The 19,192-nt window shown below is 34.3% G+C and overlaps 1 protein-coding gene across 1 annotated transcript; it reads right to left on the bottom strand.

The window, feature by feature from the left end:
• Nucleotides 1-266: 266 nt before the first annotated feature.
• LOC139858801 (SKP1-like protein 1B) lies at nt 267-2,021 on the bottom strand. The gene is made up of 2 exons (XM_071847639.1): nt 1,627-2,021; nt 267-666 (listed from the first exon to the last, which is right to left on the bottom strand). Exons 1-2 carry the CDS (start codon nt 1,921-1,923, stop codon nt 493-495), a joined length of 471 nt encoding a protein of 156 aa, XP_071703740.1. The 5' UTR covers nt 1,924-2,021; the 3' UTR covers nt 267-492.
• Between the last annotated feature and the right edge of the window lie 17,171 nt (nt 2,022-19,192).

Raw genomic sequence — 19,192 nt, 5'->3', positions numbered from 1 at the left:
AAGGTATTTGTAATTTTGTTCCAACCAAAAAATCCTAACTATTAAAGTGAAAAGAGGCAAGAGCAATACGGTGTTCAAAAGGGATATTATAGAATACAAAGTATTGATCATCTTGACAAAGCGGATAAAGAGGTGCAGTTCCATCGAACGAAGGCAGCTGAACTTTTGGAGATTTAAGGCAGTTGAACGAAGGCTTCAACTAATAACAGATGCAAAGTCACAAGCCAACGCTAATGCCAAAACCATGATCACACCACAAGATAATATACAGTTATGGTGAACAAACAAAAAAAAAAAAAAAAAAAAGTCAAAGGTTGCAATTAAAAACCACCAGGGAGTTCAAAACACTTGTTTGAAGTTTCCAAACATCAAGAACATCATGCAGACCTAAAATAGCACGAAAATAACCAACGACATAAAGGAAAAGTTCCTAATATATTTTTAAAAAAAACCACCATATACAGTACACTAGTGAGTAGACGCCCAGAAGGTTTACTCAAAAGCCCAAGCATTCTCCCTACGAACCTCCTCCTCCTCTTCGGGAGTGAAATCATTCTTGATGTTGAATGTCTTTCGAATCTCTTCAGGAGTCTTGCCTTTGATCATGTCAGCAACAGTTTGACAAGTCAAGTCCAACAGGCTCTTGATGTTCAAATAGTTAGCAGCCTGAAACAAAAATGATAACCATTTTGAAAAACAAAATCTTCTGTTACAGTGAAGATAGATGCTAGGCAACAGTCAAATATCATATTGATTTTCCAAATAAAAAAGAGTATAATAAGAAATTAAACAATAAGATAAACAGTGGGCGCAGGGTATGCGGTTTATGGAGAATCAAAAGATAAGACTTATGACAGAGTTAGAACGATAGCATGATTTTAAACAAAGAATTTTTAACGTAGTAAAACATTAAAGTCAAAATCATAAATCAACAAAAAGCAGATAACAGATCAGAACTCAAAGGCAGACTGTTGTGAACGTATATATTGCCAACTCAAGACCATTTTTAATCCACTATGTCGCCAAACGAACACAAAAATTGAGTTTTTATTTTGTGAAAGACACTGTTATTAGATTTTAATAACCAGGTTCGATAAGGTTGCAATTCACAAATTATACAAAACCAATAAGAGCTTATTTGATATAAGTGGACAACCATGACATGTAATTAGAACAGCCATTAAAGATACAACATTTATAATCTCATACAAATAACATGCTGTAAACACACATACAAATAGCATGTTGTAAACGCACATAAAAATAATTAGAAAATTAAAGATACAAAGTATACTGAAACAATCATATGAACACAACAGTAAGAGAACTCATACATATAGCATCCAGTAAACACACTCATAACCACCTAAAATAATTGATAAACATTATATATAAACAAATAACGAAACAAAACATAATATATAATCAAAACCCTAAAATTACCCCAAATAAAACTCAAAACAAAATTAAAACACACTCATATCCACCTAAAATTATTTCATAAACATCAATATTCAAATAACGAAACAAAACATAATATAAAATCGAAACCCTAGAATCACCCCGAAATTAAACAAAATTAAATCATATAATAAAAAATAACAAAAAATAGAGAGATAATTATACCAAAATAAGATCAAAGAGGGTAGCCTGATCAACTTTCACAAATTCAACATCAAACCCCTTCAATTCCTCCTCAGTAGCCTTATCCTCAGAATTGGGTGAATCGACATGTTTCTTACAGTACTCGATCACTTTTGAAAGGATCTTGCTGGTCACGTTTGGAAGAGGAATAACGGTATCAGCACAACCATCTTCAATCATGTGTTTGATTGTTTGAGACTCAACCGCCACCGACTGATCCACCTCAAACGTCTCACCGTCGGAGCTCTTGAGCACGATTGGTTTAGCGGTTGACGACATGATCGGTGATTGATCGGAACGTAAAAGTAATTTGAGAATCGAGAACTAAAAAAAAAACCCTAATTTGGGGAATGAAGTGTGATCTTTGGAGGTTGCTGGGTTAGGTATTTATAAGTGCGAATGAGGGCTTTTTGGGTAGGAGTTGGGTTTTAGTCTATCGGACCCATTTTCTAGATCCACAATACTTTTTTGAATGCATCCTTTGACTCGTTAAGTGTTTATTTTGTATTTTGTTCTTTAGTCTATCAAAACAAATTATAATGTAGACAAAATTGTAACAACCCAACCCGTAATTCATACGATAAATTTTTTTTTATACAACACAATTACACGCCAAATAAATATGTAACTCATTTCACGAGTTCCATTTAAAACACACAACAATTAATTGTTTACAAAAGGCACGAGGGCCACGAATAAAGTTTAGTACAAGTTTGACCCATTACAAATGATAGTTTACAATCCAAACGACACTTCGAGCATGGTTTGGGACTAAACTACCCAAAACGTTAGGCCAACATCAAAACTCCAACAAAGCATCATCACGGGACACCTAATGTCCGATAACCCCCTTGCCCTTAACTGCGCCTGCATTTAAAAAGATAAACAACGAGAGGGTAAGCTAACGCTTAGTGAATGCAATAATTATACACATACATATATAACCTACTTACATGCAATCACATACACAATTACCTCATATACGCTAGCAATTTAAAAGACATACCAACGCAAGGCATAACGCTAAATCTCCAAGACCCCAAGCTAGCACAACGATAACATATATAACTCGAATAATGTGAAAACACCACACAACAAACACATAGCCATGGTTAACCAATAGTACAAGGAATGGTACTTCGAATTTCTCATTGGTGTTCCCAACAACCGTTAGTGCACAACAAATTATAACACTAACCCCGGAGTGGTATCGATCGCCCGAACTTTAAACCCACCCGTCACGTGTAATGTGGTATCGAACGCCCGAACTTTAACCCACACTACATGCCCACACACATATATGACATGGCATCGAACGCTCGAACTTAAACCCATATCATATATTGACCCGATGTGGTATCGACCGCCCGAACTTAAACCCACATCGAATCTCGTACAAGTAAATACATTATATACACATATGCATAATCATTCTACTCACCTCAAGACTCTTGTGGAAGCTAACCGAGCTTGCAAACCTTCAATGTAACGTACCTATTACATTATGCATTTTATTAACATACAATCTAGTTGAATTAAATGCCAACTTCTAACCCTTGAGCATTTAATGACCCGATTGCATTAAATGACTCAACTACACCAAAACCGCCCATTAATGGCCACGCCTTGTCATAGATCACTTAAGGCTAGTGATTAGGGTCTATTAACATCAACTAACATAAACTTGGTGTATTTCATAACCATTTCACCCGATTAGGTCAACTAGTGCTCTTTTGACTCTTTGACTCACAAACCAAGTCAAATATACACATTAAAAATTCTTTCATCCTTTTAAAAGTGCATTAGTGACTAACAACATCACTTAGCACTTACAACCTCAAATCACAAGACCAAATCCTAAATAATAGCTATTTAGGGTTTCCTTTTAACAATCCAACCCAAAATCCACTCATTTAACCCTCAAATGGGTCACACAAGTTCCATATGAACCAAACTCTAGCTTAAACTAAACGAAACTCAAAACTTAGAGTTGAGACTTACCAAAACTATCCTCTTGTAGCTAATAACAAGGAGAGCAACTTTAATTCTTGCTTCTAGGATTGATTCACAAAACTTCACCTTCAAATCTTGAGTTTAATCTAAGTGGGTTTTAGGATTTGAGAGGAAAATGTGAAAGAAAATGGAAAAGAAATAAGAAATGGAGAGCAAGTAGCTGATATTAAAAGCTCTAAACAGATCTACACGCAAAAAGACCAAATTGCCCCTAAACCCTATTTAATTTGAGTAGAATTCGGAGTCTGATCTGCAGGGATGCCGCGGCGCGGCGCCATTCATCGCGGCGCGACGAATCGAAGGAAAAATGATCACTCTTAACCCTCTTTCTGATCCTGGTTTGCTTCAATGGCCGCGGCGCGGACCCGTTTGTCACGGCGCGGCGTTAGCCTAGGTCTGGTCACTTCGACAATTTAACATGAATCAAGGGTTCAACAACTAGCACACCTCATTCATGTAGTGACCCGAACTTTTCCATGTCTATATATATATTAAATGAAATTGCTATTTACATGATTAAGTGTTTCCAACATGTTAAGCAATCAAACTTGTTAAGACTTGATTAATTGAAATAGGTTTCATATAGACAATTGACCACCCAAGTTGACCGGTGATTCACGAACATTAAAACTTGTAAAAACTATACGATGACATATATATATGGTTATATATATAGTTAAAATGATTTTATTATAAGTATGTATCTCATTAGGTATTTTAACAATGAGTTATATACATAAAAATGAGACTATTAATTTAAGAAACTCGAAAACGATATATATAACGATTATCGTTATAACAACGTATTACTAGGTACATATGAATCATATTAAGATATTGATACACTTGGTTAATTATGTTAAATGATAAGTAAATATATTATTAAGTGTATTAACAATGAAATACATATGTAAAAATAAGACTACTAACTTAATGATTTCGAAACGAGACATATATGTAACGATTATCGTTGTAACGACATTTAACTGTATATATATCATACTAAGATATATTATATATCATAATATCATGATAATATAACAATTTAACATCTCATTTGTTATAATAAACAATGGGTTAACAACATTCAACAAGATCGTTAACCTAAAGGTTTCAAAACAACATTTACATGTAACGACTAACGATGACTTAACGACTCAGTTAAAATGTATATACATGTAGTGTTTTAATATGTATTCATACACTTTTGAAAGACTTCAAGACACTTATAAAAATACTTCTACTTAACAAAAATGCTTACAATTACATCCTCGTTCAGTTTCATCAACAATTCTACTCGTATGCACCCGTATTCGTACTCGTACAATACACAGCTTTTAGATGTATGTACTATTGGTATATACACTCCAATGATCAGCTCTTAGTAGCCCATGTGAGTCACCTAACACATGTGGGAACCATCATTTGGCAACTAGCATGAAATATCTCATAAAATTACAAAAATATGAGTAATCATTCATGACTTATTTACATGAAAACAAAATTACATATCCTTTATATCTAATCCATACACCAACAACCAAAAACACCTACAAACACTTTCATTCTTCAATTTTCTTCATCTAATTGATCTCTCTCAAGTTCTATCTTCAAGTTCTAAGTGTTCTTCATAAATTCCAAAAGTTCTAGTTTAATAAAATCAAGAATACTTCCAAGATTGCAAGTTTACTTCCAAGTTTTCTAAATCCATTCCAAGTAATCATCCAAGATCAAGAAACCTTGTTACTTACAGTAGGTTATATTTATAATACAAGGTAATAATCATATTCAAACTTTAATTCAATTTCTATAACTATAACAATCTTATTTCGAGTGGAAATCTTACTTGAAATTATTTTCGTGTCATGATTCTGCTTCAAGAACTTTCAAGCCATCCAAGGATCCTTTGAAGCTAGATCCATTTTTCTTATTTCCAGTAGGTTTATCCAAGGAACTTGAGGTAGTAATGATGTTCATAACATCATTCGATTCATACATATAAAGCTATCTTATTCGAAGGTTTAAACTTGTAATCACTAGAACATAGTTTAGTTAATTCTAAACTTGTTCGCAAATAAAAGTTAATCCTTCTAACTTGACTTTTAAAATCAACTAAACACATGTTCTATATCTATATGATATGCTAACTTAATGATTTAAAACCTGGAAACACGAAAAACACCGTAAAACCGGATTTACGCCGTCGTAGTAACACCGCGGGCTGTTTTGGGTTAGTTAATTAAAAACTATGATAAACTTTGATTTAAAAGTTGTTATTCTGGGAAAATTATTTTTATTATGAACATGAAACTATATCCAAAAATTATGGTTAAACTCAAAGTGGAAGTATGTTTTCTAAAATGGTCATCTAGACGTCGTTCTTTCGACTGAAATGACTACCTTTACAAAAACGACTTGTAACTTATTTTTCCGACTATAAACCTATACTTTTTCTGTTTAGATTCATAAAATAGAGTTCAATATGAAACCATAGCAATTTGATTCACTCAAAATGGATTTAAAATGAAGAAGTTATTGGTAAAACAAGATTGGATAATTTTTCTCATTTTAGCTACGTGAAAATTGGTAACAAATCTATTCCAACCATAACTTAATCAACTTGTATTGTATATTATGTAATCTTGAGATACCATAGACACATATACAATGTTTCGACCTATCATGTCGACACATCTATATATATTTCGAAACAACCATAAACACTCTATATGTAAATGTTGGAGTTAGCTATACAGGGTTGAGGTTGATTCCAAAATATATATAGTTTGAGTTGTGATCAATACTGAGATACGTATACACTGGGTCATGGATTGATTCAAGATAATATTTATCGATTTATTTCTGTACATCTAACTGTGGACAACTAGTTGTAGGTTACTAACGAGGACAGCTGACTTAATAAACTTAAAACATCAAAATATATTAAAAGTGTTGTAAATATATTTTGAACATACTTTGATATATATGTATATATTGTTATAGGTTCGTGAATCAACCAGTGGCCAAGTCTTACTTCCCGACGAAGTAAAAATCTGTGAAAGTGAGTTATAGTCCCACTTTTAAAATCTAATATTTTTGGGATGAGAATACATGCAGGTTTTATAAATGATTTACAAAATAGACACAAGTACGTGAAACTACATTCTATGGTTGAATTATAGAAATCGAATATGCCCCTTTTTATTAAGTCTGGTAATCTAAGAATTAGGGAACAGACACCCTAATTGACGCGAATCCTAAAAATAGATCTATTGGGCCTAACAAACCCCATCCAAAGTACCGGATGCTTTAGTACTTTGAAATTTTTATCATATCCGAAGGGTGTCCCGGAATGATGGGGATATTCTTATATATGCATCTTGTTAATGTCGATTACCAGGTGTTCACCATATGAATGATTTTTATCTCTATGTATGGGATGTGTATTGAAATATGAAATCTTGTGGTCTATTGTTACGATTTGATATATATAGGTTAAACCTATAACTCACCAACATTTTTGTTGACGTTTAAAGCATGTTTATTCTCAGGTGAATACTAAGAGCTTCCGCTATTGCATACTAAAATAAGGACAAGATTTGGAGTCCATGTTTGTATGATATTGTGTAAAAACTGCATTCAAGAAACTGATTTCGATGTAACATATTTGTATTGTAAACCATTATGTAATGGTCGTGTGTAAACAAGATATTTTAGATTATCATTATTTGATAATCTACGTAAAGCTTTTTAAACCTTTATTTATGAAATAAAGGTTATGGTTTGTTTTAAAAATGAATGCAGTCTTTGAAAAACGTCTCATATAGAGGTCAAAACCTCGCAACGAAATCAATTAATATGGAATGTTTTTAATCAATAAGAACGGGACATTTCAGTTGGTATCCGAGCGTTGGTCTTAGAGAACCAGAAAATTTGCATTAGTGTGTCTTATGAAGTTTGTTAGGATGCATTAGTGAGTCTGGACTTCGACCGTGTTTTCTTTAAAAATGATTGCTTAACATTTTTGTTGGAAACTATATATTATTAACATGTATATATTATGTGATATATTAATCTCTTAACATGTTTGATATTGTGTGATAGATGTCTACCTCTAGCACAAATCCCATTGACTCGCCTAATAATAACGAAGAGTCGAATATATATTGGACTGATTCACAAGTTCCCGAAGAAGAACCGGAAGAAGAATCAGAACCGGAAGAAGAATCAGAACCGGAAGAGGAGGAACCGGAGGAGGAAATAGAACCGGTGGGGGAAATAATAAAACGGTTAAGTAAAAGAAAATTCTCAACCAACCGACCAAGGTTAATTATGGTCAATGATGTTTCCGCCAAGGAAGCAAAATATTGGGAGGATTACCAATTCTCCGATGAATCGGATTCTGACGAGAATTCCGATGATGTTATAGAAATTACCCCAACTGAATTTAAAAAGGCAAAAGAAAATAATAAGGGAAAGGGAATAAAAATAGAGAAATCTAATTCCAACCCCGATGAACTTTATATGTATCGTCAACCCCCGAATCCCTTAAGTTGTAACAATGACCCGGGAACCTCTAAACCACCAGGTTTTTTTTCTAAACCGTTGTGTAAAACGACAGATCATATTAGGGGAACATCATATATCCCTAGAAACTTGGCAAAACGAACCAAAACCGAAGAAGAAGAAACGAGCGAGTCAGAATAAGATAGTTGTATTCGTGTGGTGTAATATATGTAATATAGTGTGCTTATGCTTTATGATATATGTAAAAATTGCTTGTATTAATAAGTATTTTTTTTTATGAATCTAACTCTTGTCTATTTTACAGTATAAAAACACAAAATGGATAGACAACCCAATATTTTAAGAGACCTACCCGGAGACATGATTGATGAAATCTTGTCTAGAGTCGGTCAGAATTCTTCGGCACAACTATTTACGGCGAAATCAGTTTGTAAGACATTCGAAGAACGTTCCAAGAATGTCTTGGTTTATAAGAGACTTTCGTTTGAAAGATGGGGGATATCACATTGGGAAACCCATAAGTTACGATGTGTTTACTTTGACGCATATATTGCGGGGAACCCAAATGCTATTTTACGCAACGGGTTAAGAAATTATTTTGACTCAATGTATCCGAATATAGGACTTCATGATTTAGAAAAAGCGGCTAACATGCAACATAAAGAAGCATGCTATGCTTATGGGTTAGTAATGTTCGCTTCTCACCAAAGTGAGAAAAAGAACATCGGGCTACAACTATTAAACAAAACGTTCCCACAAGTGACGGAGTCGGTAATTGGGGTAAGAAATGAGGTTTTTAGGTTATTACGAGACTGTTGGTCATTACGTAACCCTCGTCCCTTTGACGACGTTACAACACGCTGTCTTATCAACGGCCATAACGGTTATGTTCCACAAGACCAAGGATGGGAAGTAGTCCTAGTAAAACCAGAATGCATGACTTGTTTCTGGACGTATAAATTACGTGTCTTTATTGCCTTTGCTGAATGACTTGTGTACTAGCTAGAATTATCTTGACAACTATCTTGTATCAAAGTTATTGTGTGCTATATTTCATGCTTTATGTAAAATAAGCGGTATTGTAAGTTTGTAAAATATTGTATAAAAGTTTGAATGCGAAATATTATTATAATCAGTTTTTCATATAGAATTGTAGTAGTTGAATTGTATATTAGCTACTAAGTATGAACTTAACGGGTAGGTACTACCCGAATTTAAATTTATAAAACGCTAATATGAAGAAAAAGCTTTTATAAATGAGTTCATATTATGCTACGAAATACTATTAACTACTCTTAATATTATGTATGATTAACTTGTTCCATTTGACTATTTTGAAGGAAATGGCACCGACTACTCGACACACCGTGAATATGAATGAAGAGAAATTCCGTACTTTTCTAGCTTCAAACATAGCCGCAGTACAGGCTGCGCTACATACCAACAATAACCTTGGATCTAGCAGTACAGGAAATCGTGTAGGATGCACCTACAAAGAATTCACTGCCTGCAAACCTTTGGAATTTGATGGAACTGAAGGACCGATCGGATTGAAACGGTGGACCGAGAAGGTCGAATCGGTGTTTGCCATAAGTAAGTGTACTGAAGAGGACAAAGTGAAGTACGCTACACATACCTTCACAGGTTCTGCGTTAACATGGTGGAATACCTATCTAGAGCAAGTGGGACAAGATGATGCGTACGCACTACCGTGGTCAGCATTCAAGCACTTGATGAACGAGAAGTACCGTCCCAGAACCGAGTTCAATAAGCTCAAGACAGAACTTAGAGGGTTACGAACCCAAGGATTTAATATTACCACGTACGAAAGACGATTCACAGAATTGTTCCTATTGTGTCCGGGAGCGTTCGAAGATGAGGAAGAGAAGATCGACGCGTTTGTGAAAGGATTACCGGAAAGAATCCAAGAAGATATAAGTTCACACGAGCCCGCATCCATACAACAGGCATGTAGAATGGCTCACAAACTAGTGAACCAGATTGAGGAAAGAATTAAAGATCAGACGGCTGAAGAGGCCAATGTGAAGCAAGTCAAAAGAAAGTGGGAGGAAAACGGTGATAAGAATCACCAATACAACAACAACAGCAATTACAATAATAATCGCAACAATTATCCCAACAATCGCAACATCAATCGCAACTACAACAAACGGCCCAACAACAACAACAACAACAACAACAACAACAACAGCAACTACAACAATCATCCCAACAACAATAACAACCGCAACAACAACAACAATCAGAAGCAGCTATGCCAAAGGTGTGAAAAGTATCACTCGGGGTTCTGCACTAAATTTTGCAACAAGTGTAAAAGAAATGGTCATAGCGCGGCGAAGTGTGAGGTCTACGGACCAGGGGTTAATAGAACGAAAGGAACAAATGGTGTCGGAACGAGTAATGGCAGAGCAAGTAGTGTCGGAGTAAGTTATGCCAATGTAGTTTGTTATAAATGTGGAAAATCGGGCCACATTATTAGAAATTGCCCGACCCAGGAGAACACGAATGGACAAGGCCGCGGAAGAGTTTTCAATATTAATGCGACAGAGGCACAAGAAGACCCGGAGCTTGTTACGGGTACGTTTCTTATTGACAATAAATCTGCTTACGTTTTATTTGATTCGGGTGCGGATAGAAGCTATATGAGTAGAGATTTTTGTGCTAAATTAAGTTGTCCATTGACGCCGTTGGATAGTAAATTTTTACTCAAATTAGCAAACGGTAAATTAATTTCAGCAGATAATATATGCCGGAATCGAGAAATTAAACTGGGTAGCGAAATATTTAAGATTGATTTGATACCAGTAGAGTTAGAGAGTTTTGATGTGATAATCGGTATGGACTGGTTGAAAGAAGTGAAAGCAGAGATCGTTTGTTACAAAAATGCAATTCGCATTATACGAGAAAAAGGAAAACCCTTAATGGTATACGGAGAAAAGGGCAACATGAAGCTACATCTTATTAGTAATTTGAAGGCACAAAAACTAAAAAGAAAAGGTTGCTATGCTGTTCTAGCACACTTCGAGAAAGTACAAACTGAAGAAAAGAGCATCAATGATGTTCCCGTCGCAAAAGAATTTCCTGATGTATTTCCGAAAGAATTACCGGGACTACCTCCACATCGATCTATTGAATTTCAAATAGATCTTGTACCAGGAGCTGCACCAATAGCTCGTGCTCCTTATAGACTCGCACCCAGCGAGATGAAAGAACTGCAAAGCCAACTGCAAGAACTATTAGAACATGGTTTCATTCGACCAAGCAGATCACCATGGGGAGCTCCTGTTTTGTTTGTCAAGAAGAAGGATGGTACATTTAGGTTGTGTATTGACTACAGAGAGTTGAACAAACTTACCATCAAAAACCGTTATCCACTGCCGAGAATTGACGACTTATTTGATCAACTACAAGGCTCGTCGGTTTATTCGAAGATCGATTTATGTTCTGGATATCATCAAATGCGAGTAAAGGAGGATGATATTCCAAAAACTGCTTTTAGGACGCGTTATGGTCATTACGAGTTTATGGTTATGTCGTTTGGATTGACTAACGCACCAGCTGTGTTCATGGACCTTATGAACCGAGTGTGTGGGCCATATCTTGACAAGTTTATCATTGTTTTCATCGATGACATACTTATTTACTCAAAGAATGATCAAGAGCAAGAAGAACATTTGAGAAAAGTGCTAGAAGTATTGAGGAAAGAAAAACTGTACGCTAAGTTTTCAAAGTGTGCATTTTGGTTGGAAGAAGTTCAATTCCTCGGTCACATAGTGAACAAAGAAGGTATCCAGGTGGACCCGGCAAAGATCGAAACCATTGAAAAGTGGGAAACCCCAAAAACTCCGAAGCATATACGTCAATTTTTAGGATTGGCTGGTTACTACAGAAGATTCATCCAAGATTTCTCCAAAATAGCAAAACCCTTGACTGCATTAATGCATAAAGGGAAGAAATTTGAATGGAAGGATGAACAAGAGGAGGCGTTTCAATTATTGAAGAAAAAGCTAACTACGGCACCTATATTGTCATTGCCTGAAGGGAATGATGATTTTGTGATTTATTGTGACGCATCAAAGCAAGGTCTCGGTTGTGTATTAATGCAACGAACGAAGGTGATTGCTTATGCATCTAGACAATTGAAGATTCACGAGCAAAATTATACGACGCATGATTTGGAATTAGGCGCGGTTGTTTTTGCATTAAAGACTTAGAGGCACTACTTATATGGGGTCAAAAGTATTATATATACCGACCACAAAAGTCTTCAACACATATTTAATCAGAAACAACTGAATATGAGGCAGCGTAGGTGGATTGAATTGTTGAATGATTACGACTTTGAGATTCGTTACCACCCGGGGAAGGCAAATGTGGTAGCCGACGCCTTGAGCAGAAAGGACAGAGAACCCATTCGAGTAAAATCTATGAATATAATGATTCACACTAACCTTACTACTCAAATAAAGGAGGCGCAACAAGGAGTTTTAAAAGAGGGAAATTTAAAGGATGAAATACCCAAAGGATCGGAGAAGCATCTTAATATTCGGGAAGACGGAACCCGGTATAGGGCTGAAAGAATTTGGGTACCAAAATTTGGAGATATGAGAGAAATGGTACTTAGAGAAGCTCATAAAACCAGATACTCAATACATCCTGGAACGGGGAAGATGTACAAGGATCTTAAGAAACATTTTTGGTGGCCAGGTATGAAAGCCGATATTGCTAAATATGTAGGAGAATGTTTGACGTGTTCTAAGGTCAAAGCTGAACATCAGAAACCATCAGGTCTACTACAACAACCTGAAATCCCGGAATGGAAATGGGAAAATATTAACATGGATTTCATTACTAAATTGCCAAGGACTGCAAGTGGTTATGATACTATTTGGGTAATAGTTGATCGTCTCAACAAGTCAGCACACTTCCTGCCAATAAGAGAAGATGACAAGATGGAGAAGTTAGCACGACTGTATTTGAAGGAAGTCGTCTCCAGACATGGAATACCAATCTCTATTATCTCTGATAGGGATGGCAGATTTATTTCAAGATTCTGGCAGACATTACAGCAAGCATTGGGAACTCGTCTAGACATGAGTACTGCCTATCATCCACAAACTGATGGGCAGAGCAAAAGGACGATACAAACGCTTGAAGACATGCTACGAGCTTGTGTTATTGATTCCAGAAACAGTTGGGATCGACATCTACCGTTAGCAGAATTTTCCTACAACAACAGCTACCATTCAAGCATTGAGATGGCGCCGTTTGAAGTACTTTATGGTAGAAAGTGCAGGTCTCCGATTTGTTGGAGTGAAGTGGGGGATAGACAGATTACGGGTCCGGAGATAATACAAGAAACTACCGAGAAAATCATCCAAATTCAACAAAGATTGAAAACCGCCCAGAGTCGACAAAAGAGCTACGCGGACAGTAAAAGAAAAGATATAGAGTTTGAAATTGGAGAAATGGTCATGCTTAAGGTTTCACCTTGGAAAGGCGTTGTTCGATTTGGTAAACGGGAGAAACTAAATCCAAGGTACATTGGACCATTCAAGATTATAGATCGTGTCGGACCAGTAGCTTACCAACTGGAGCTACCTCAACAACTCGCGGCTGTACATAACACTTTCCACGTCTCAAATTTGAAGAAATGTTTTGCTAAAGAAGATCTCACTATTCCGTTGGACGAAATCCAAATCAATGAAAAACTTCAATTCATTAAAGAACCCGTCGAAATAATGGATCGTGAGGTTAAGAGACTTAAACAAAATAAGATACCGATTGTTAAGGTTCGATGGAATGCTCGTAGAGGACCCAAGTTCACCTGGGAGCATAAAGATCAGATGAAGAAGAAATACCCGCATTTATTTCCAGAAGATACGTCAACACCTCCAACTGCTTAAAATTTCGGGACGAAATTTATTTAACGGGTAGGTACTGTAGTGACCCGAACTTTTCCATGTTTATATATATATTAAATGAAATTGCTATTTACATGATTAAGTGTTTCCAACATGTTAAGCAATCAAACTTGTTAAGACTTGATTAATTGAAATAGGTTTCATATAGACAATTGACCACCCAAGTTGACCGGTGATTCACGAACATTAAAACTTGTAAAAACTATACGATGACATATATATGGTTATATATATAGTTAACATGATTTTATTATAAGTATGTATCTCATTAGGTATTTTAACAATGAGTTATATACATAAAAATGAGACTATTAATTTAAGAAACTCGAAAACGATATATATAACGATTATCGTTATTACAACGTCTTACTAGGTACATATGAATCATATTAAGATATTGATACACTTGGTTAATTATGTTAAATGATAAGTAAATATATTATTAAGTGTATTAACAATGAAATACATATGTAAAAATAAGACTACTAACTTAATGATTTCGAAACGAGACATATATGTAACGATTATCGTTGTAACGATATTTAACTGTATATATATCATACTAAGATATATTATATATCATAATATCATGATAATATAACAATTTAACATCTCATTTGTTATAATAAACAATGGGTTAACAACATTCAACAAGATCGTTAACCTAAAGGTTTCAAAACAACATTTACATGTAACGACTAACGATGACTTAACGACTCAGTTAAAATGTATATACATGTAGTGTTTTAATATGTATTCATACACTTTTGAAAGACTTCAAGACACTTATAAAAATACTTCTACTTAACAAAAATGCTTACAATTACATCCTCGTTCAGTTTCATCAACAATTCTACTCGTATGCACCCGTATTCGTACTCGTACAATACACAGCTTTTAGATGTATGTACTATTGGTATATACACTCCAATGATCAGCTCTTAGCAGCCCATGTCAGTCACCTAACACATGTGGGAACCATCATTTGGCAACTAGCATGAAATATCTCATAAAATTACAAAAATATGAGTAATCATTCATGACTTATTTACATGAAAACAAAATTACATATCCTTTATATCGAATCCATACACCAATGACCAAAAACACCTACAAACACTTTCATTCTTTAATTTTCTTCATCTAATTGATCTCTCTCAAGTTCTATCTTCAAGTTCTAAGTGTTCTTCATAAATTCCAAAAGTTCCAGTTTAATAAAATCAAGAATACTTCCAAGATTGAAAGTTTACTTCCAAGTTTTCTAAATCCATTCCAAGTAATCATCCAAGATCAAGAAACCTTGTTACTTACAGTAGGTTATCTTTCTAATACAAGGTAATAATCATATTCAAACTTTAATTCAATTTCTATAACTATAACAATCTTATTTCGAGTGGAAATCTTACTTGAAATTGTTTTCGTGTCATGATTCTGCTTCAAGAACTTTCAAGCCATCCAAGGATCCTTTGAAGCTAGATCCATTTTTCTTATTTCCAGTAGGTTTATCCAAGGAACTTGAGGTAGTAATGATGTTCATAACATCATTCGATTCATACATATAAAGCTATCTTATTCGAAGGTTTAAACTTGTAATCACTAGAACATAGTTTAGTTAATTCTAAACTTGTTCGCAAATAAAAGTTAATCCTTCTAACTTGACTTTTAAAATCAACTAAACACATGTTCTATATCTATATGATATGCTAACTTAATGATTTAAAACCTGGAAACACGAAAAACACCGTAAAACCGGATTTACGCCGTCGTAGTAACACCGCGGGCTGTTTTGGGTTAGTTAATTAAAAACTATTATAAACTTTGATTTAAAAGTTGTTATTCTGGGAAAATGATTTTTATTATGAACATGAAACTATATCCAAAAATTATGGTTAAACTCAAAGTGGAAGTATGTTTTCTAAAATGGTCATCTAGACGTCGTTCTTTCGACTGAAATGACTACCTTTACAAAAACGAATTGTAACTTATTTTTCCGACTATAAACCTATAATTTTTCTGTTTAGATTCATAAAATAGAGTTCAATATGAAACCATAGCAATTTGATTCACTCAAAACGGATTTAAAATGAAGAAGTTATTGGTAAAACAAGATTGGATAATTTTTCTCATTTTAGCTACGTGAAAATTGGTAACAAATATATTCCAACCATAACTTAATCAACTTGTATTGTATATTATGTAATCTTGAGATACCATAGACACGTATACAATGTTTCGACCTATCATGTCGACACATCTATATATATTTCGGAACAACCATAAACACTCTATATGTGAATGTTGGAGTTAGCTATACAGGGTTGAGGTTGATTTCAAAATATATATAGTTTGAGTTGTGATCAATACTGAGATACGTATACACTGGGTCATGGATTGATTCAAGATAATATTTATCGATTTATTTCTGTACATCTAACTGTGGACAACTAGTTGTACGTTACTAACGAGGACAGCTGACTTAATAAACTTAAAACATCAAAATATATTAAAAGTGTTGTAAATATATTTTGAACATACTTTTATATATATGTATATATTGTTATAGGTTCGTGAATCAACCAGTGGCCAAGTCTTACTTCCCGACGAAGTAAAAATCTGTGAAAGTGAGTTATAGTCCCACTTTTAAAATCTAATATTTTTGGGATGAGAATACATGCAGGTTTTATAAATGATTTACAAAATAGACACAAGTACGTGAAACTACATTCTATGGTTGAATTATCGAAATCGAATATGCCCCTTTTTATTAAGTCTGGTAATCTAAGAATTAGGGAACAGACACCCTAATTGACGCGAATCCTAAAGATAGATCTATTGGGCCTAACAAACCCCATCCAAAGTACCGGATGCTTTAGTACTTCGAAATTTATATCATATCCGAAGGGTGTCCCGGAATGATGGGGATATTCTTATATATGCATCTTGTTAATGTCGATTACCAGGTGTTCACCATATGAATGATTTTTATCTCTATGTATGGGATGTGTATTGAAATATGAAATCTTGTGGTCTATTGTTACGATTTGATATATATAGGTTAAACCTATAACTCACCAACTTTTTTGTTGATGTTTAAAGCATGTTTATTCTCAGGTGAATACTAAGAGCTTCCGCTGTTGCATACTAAAATAAGGACAAGATTTGAAGTCCATGTTTGTATGATATTGTGTAAAAACTGCATTCAAGAAACTGATTTCGATGTAACATATTTGTATTGTAAACCATTATGTAATGGTCGTGTGTAAACAGGATATTTTAGATTATCATTATTTGATAATCTACGTAAAGCTTTTTAAACCTTTATTTATGAAATAAAGGTTATGGTTTGTTTTAAAAATGAATGCAGTCTTTGAAAAACGTCTCATATAGAGGTCAAAACCTCGCAACGAAATCAATTAATATGGAACGTTTTTAATCAATAAGAACGGGACATTTCAATTCATCCTTCCTATGCACGTCTAAACTTCAACATTAAGTCTCACACGACTCAACGCCATCACGTCACATTCATATACGCGTACACGCACGCATTCGAATATACCCATATATATATATACACACATATACATATATGCACTTACACCTAACTAACACTTTAGTTCATTTAATCACATAACGAATAAGTTATAAGCGTACTATTGATTAAGTACGTACCTTTAGACGCGCACGGGAAAACGGGGTGTTACAAAAATATTTTATTATTAGAGAATAACTTAGTAAAATTTTCTACTCGTTATTTTATAATGGAGACTTAACGAAATTCAACTAACGGTCAAGCACTTGTGAGCGCGAAATTCAACTAACGGTCGTCAGAAAAATTTGACGACATTTACCTTAATTGCAAAGTTTTTCTAACAATAATTTTTTTTGGACAAAAATTAAATCACGTGAACCTTTTCGGGTATCAGCAAAAATCATATTATATTTATTGTCAAATTTGCTATTATAAGTTACCTTTTCAGGCCATTTGCCCAATAAATTAATTTAAATGATTACCTGATAAAAATGTATCTAATTGAAAAATATATATAATTATTGTTAATTACACGATATTTATAAAAATTTAATGTTATATTTTTAATCTTTATCATGTTACCTCTTTCTACTAATATCTATCTTTATAAAAGTATAGGAATTAAATCAAATATAACCGATACTAACTTTAATAGCTCATGCGTTGCACGGTGGCATAAAAAGTTCTTAAAATAATACGTTAATATTCGTACATATTGTATGTGTTATACATTAAGTACTTAATTATTAGTCTTTTGTTTATAGTTGTAACATATGGTATAAAAACTACATGCAAAATGTAAGCAATATAAAACTATCGTAAACGTTTTAATAAATATAATGCAACAATCAATCGTTTTTATTCATTGCCACCGAGTTTCTTAGGTTCGGGTAGAGGGTTAAAACCTGCCAATTGTTGGCGTTTTGCAAAAAGTCTTTATAAACTATTTTTAGTGGTGTTTTCAGCGCGTCTCTTCACGCCTGACTAGTAACTTTATACCCTGGGACGATGCGGCCCTGGAAAGAGGAAAGTATAGTTGTCCGTGGCCAATTATCGGGGTTGGCAAATAAATGCTGATCTTTGTTAACGCCTGGCCATGGCTCTTGGTGATGGTCATTGTGTATGATAGTTTAATTGGGCACTGTTTAAGCTTTCTGCTTCGACTAACTTGGGAAGTAGACTTTTACGCCTATTGTGACCGCATACGTAGGTTAAGTCACCCAAATCTGAGTAGTAACTCGTAACGCCTAAATCAACAGATAAAATACACATTTACAAAAGGCAACATAGAGAATAAAATAAAATTAGAAGCTTAAATAAACAAAGGAGTAAAGCAAAGCAAAATAATAACAATAACTACTGGAGTTAAAGAATTCAAAATTGAATACACAAAGTAACACAACAAATCTACACACAAAAATTAACTATCACAGGTAAAACAGAAATGTATGACAAAAAAAGAGAGTATAGCACCACTCTTGACCAGTGAAAGTATGATGAGCATAAGTCAAAGAAGAAACACTCACTTCAT

Source organism: Rutidosis leptorrhynchoides, chromosome 7, assembly GCF_046630445.1.
Source record: "Rutidosis leptorrhynchoides isolate AG116_Rl617_1_P2 chromosome 7, CSIRO_AGI_Rlap_v1, whole genome shotgun sequence".
Taxonomy (NCBI): Eukaryota; Viridiplantae; Streptophyta; class Magnoliopsida; order Asterales; family Asteraceae; genus Rutidosis; species Rutidosis leptorrhynchoides.
This window is presented reverse-complemented; position numbering and strand designations above follow the sequence as displayed.

Bases quoted from the DNA above. Each gene is read 5' to 3' on its own strand.
- LOC139858801 (XM_071847639.1), bottom strand. From the start codon at position 1,923: ATGTCGTCAACCGCTAAACCAATCGTGCTCAAGAGCTCCGACGGTGAG. The intron at 667-1,626 runs GTATAATTATCT...TTTTTGTTTCAG, and splicing joins CCCTCTTTGATCTTATTTTG to GCTGCTAACTATTTGAACAT.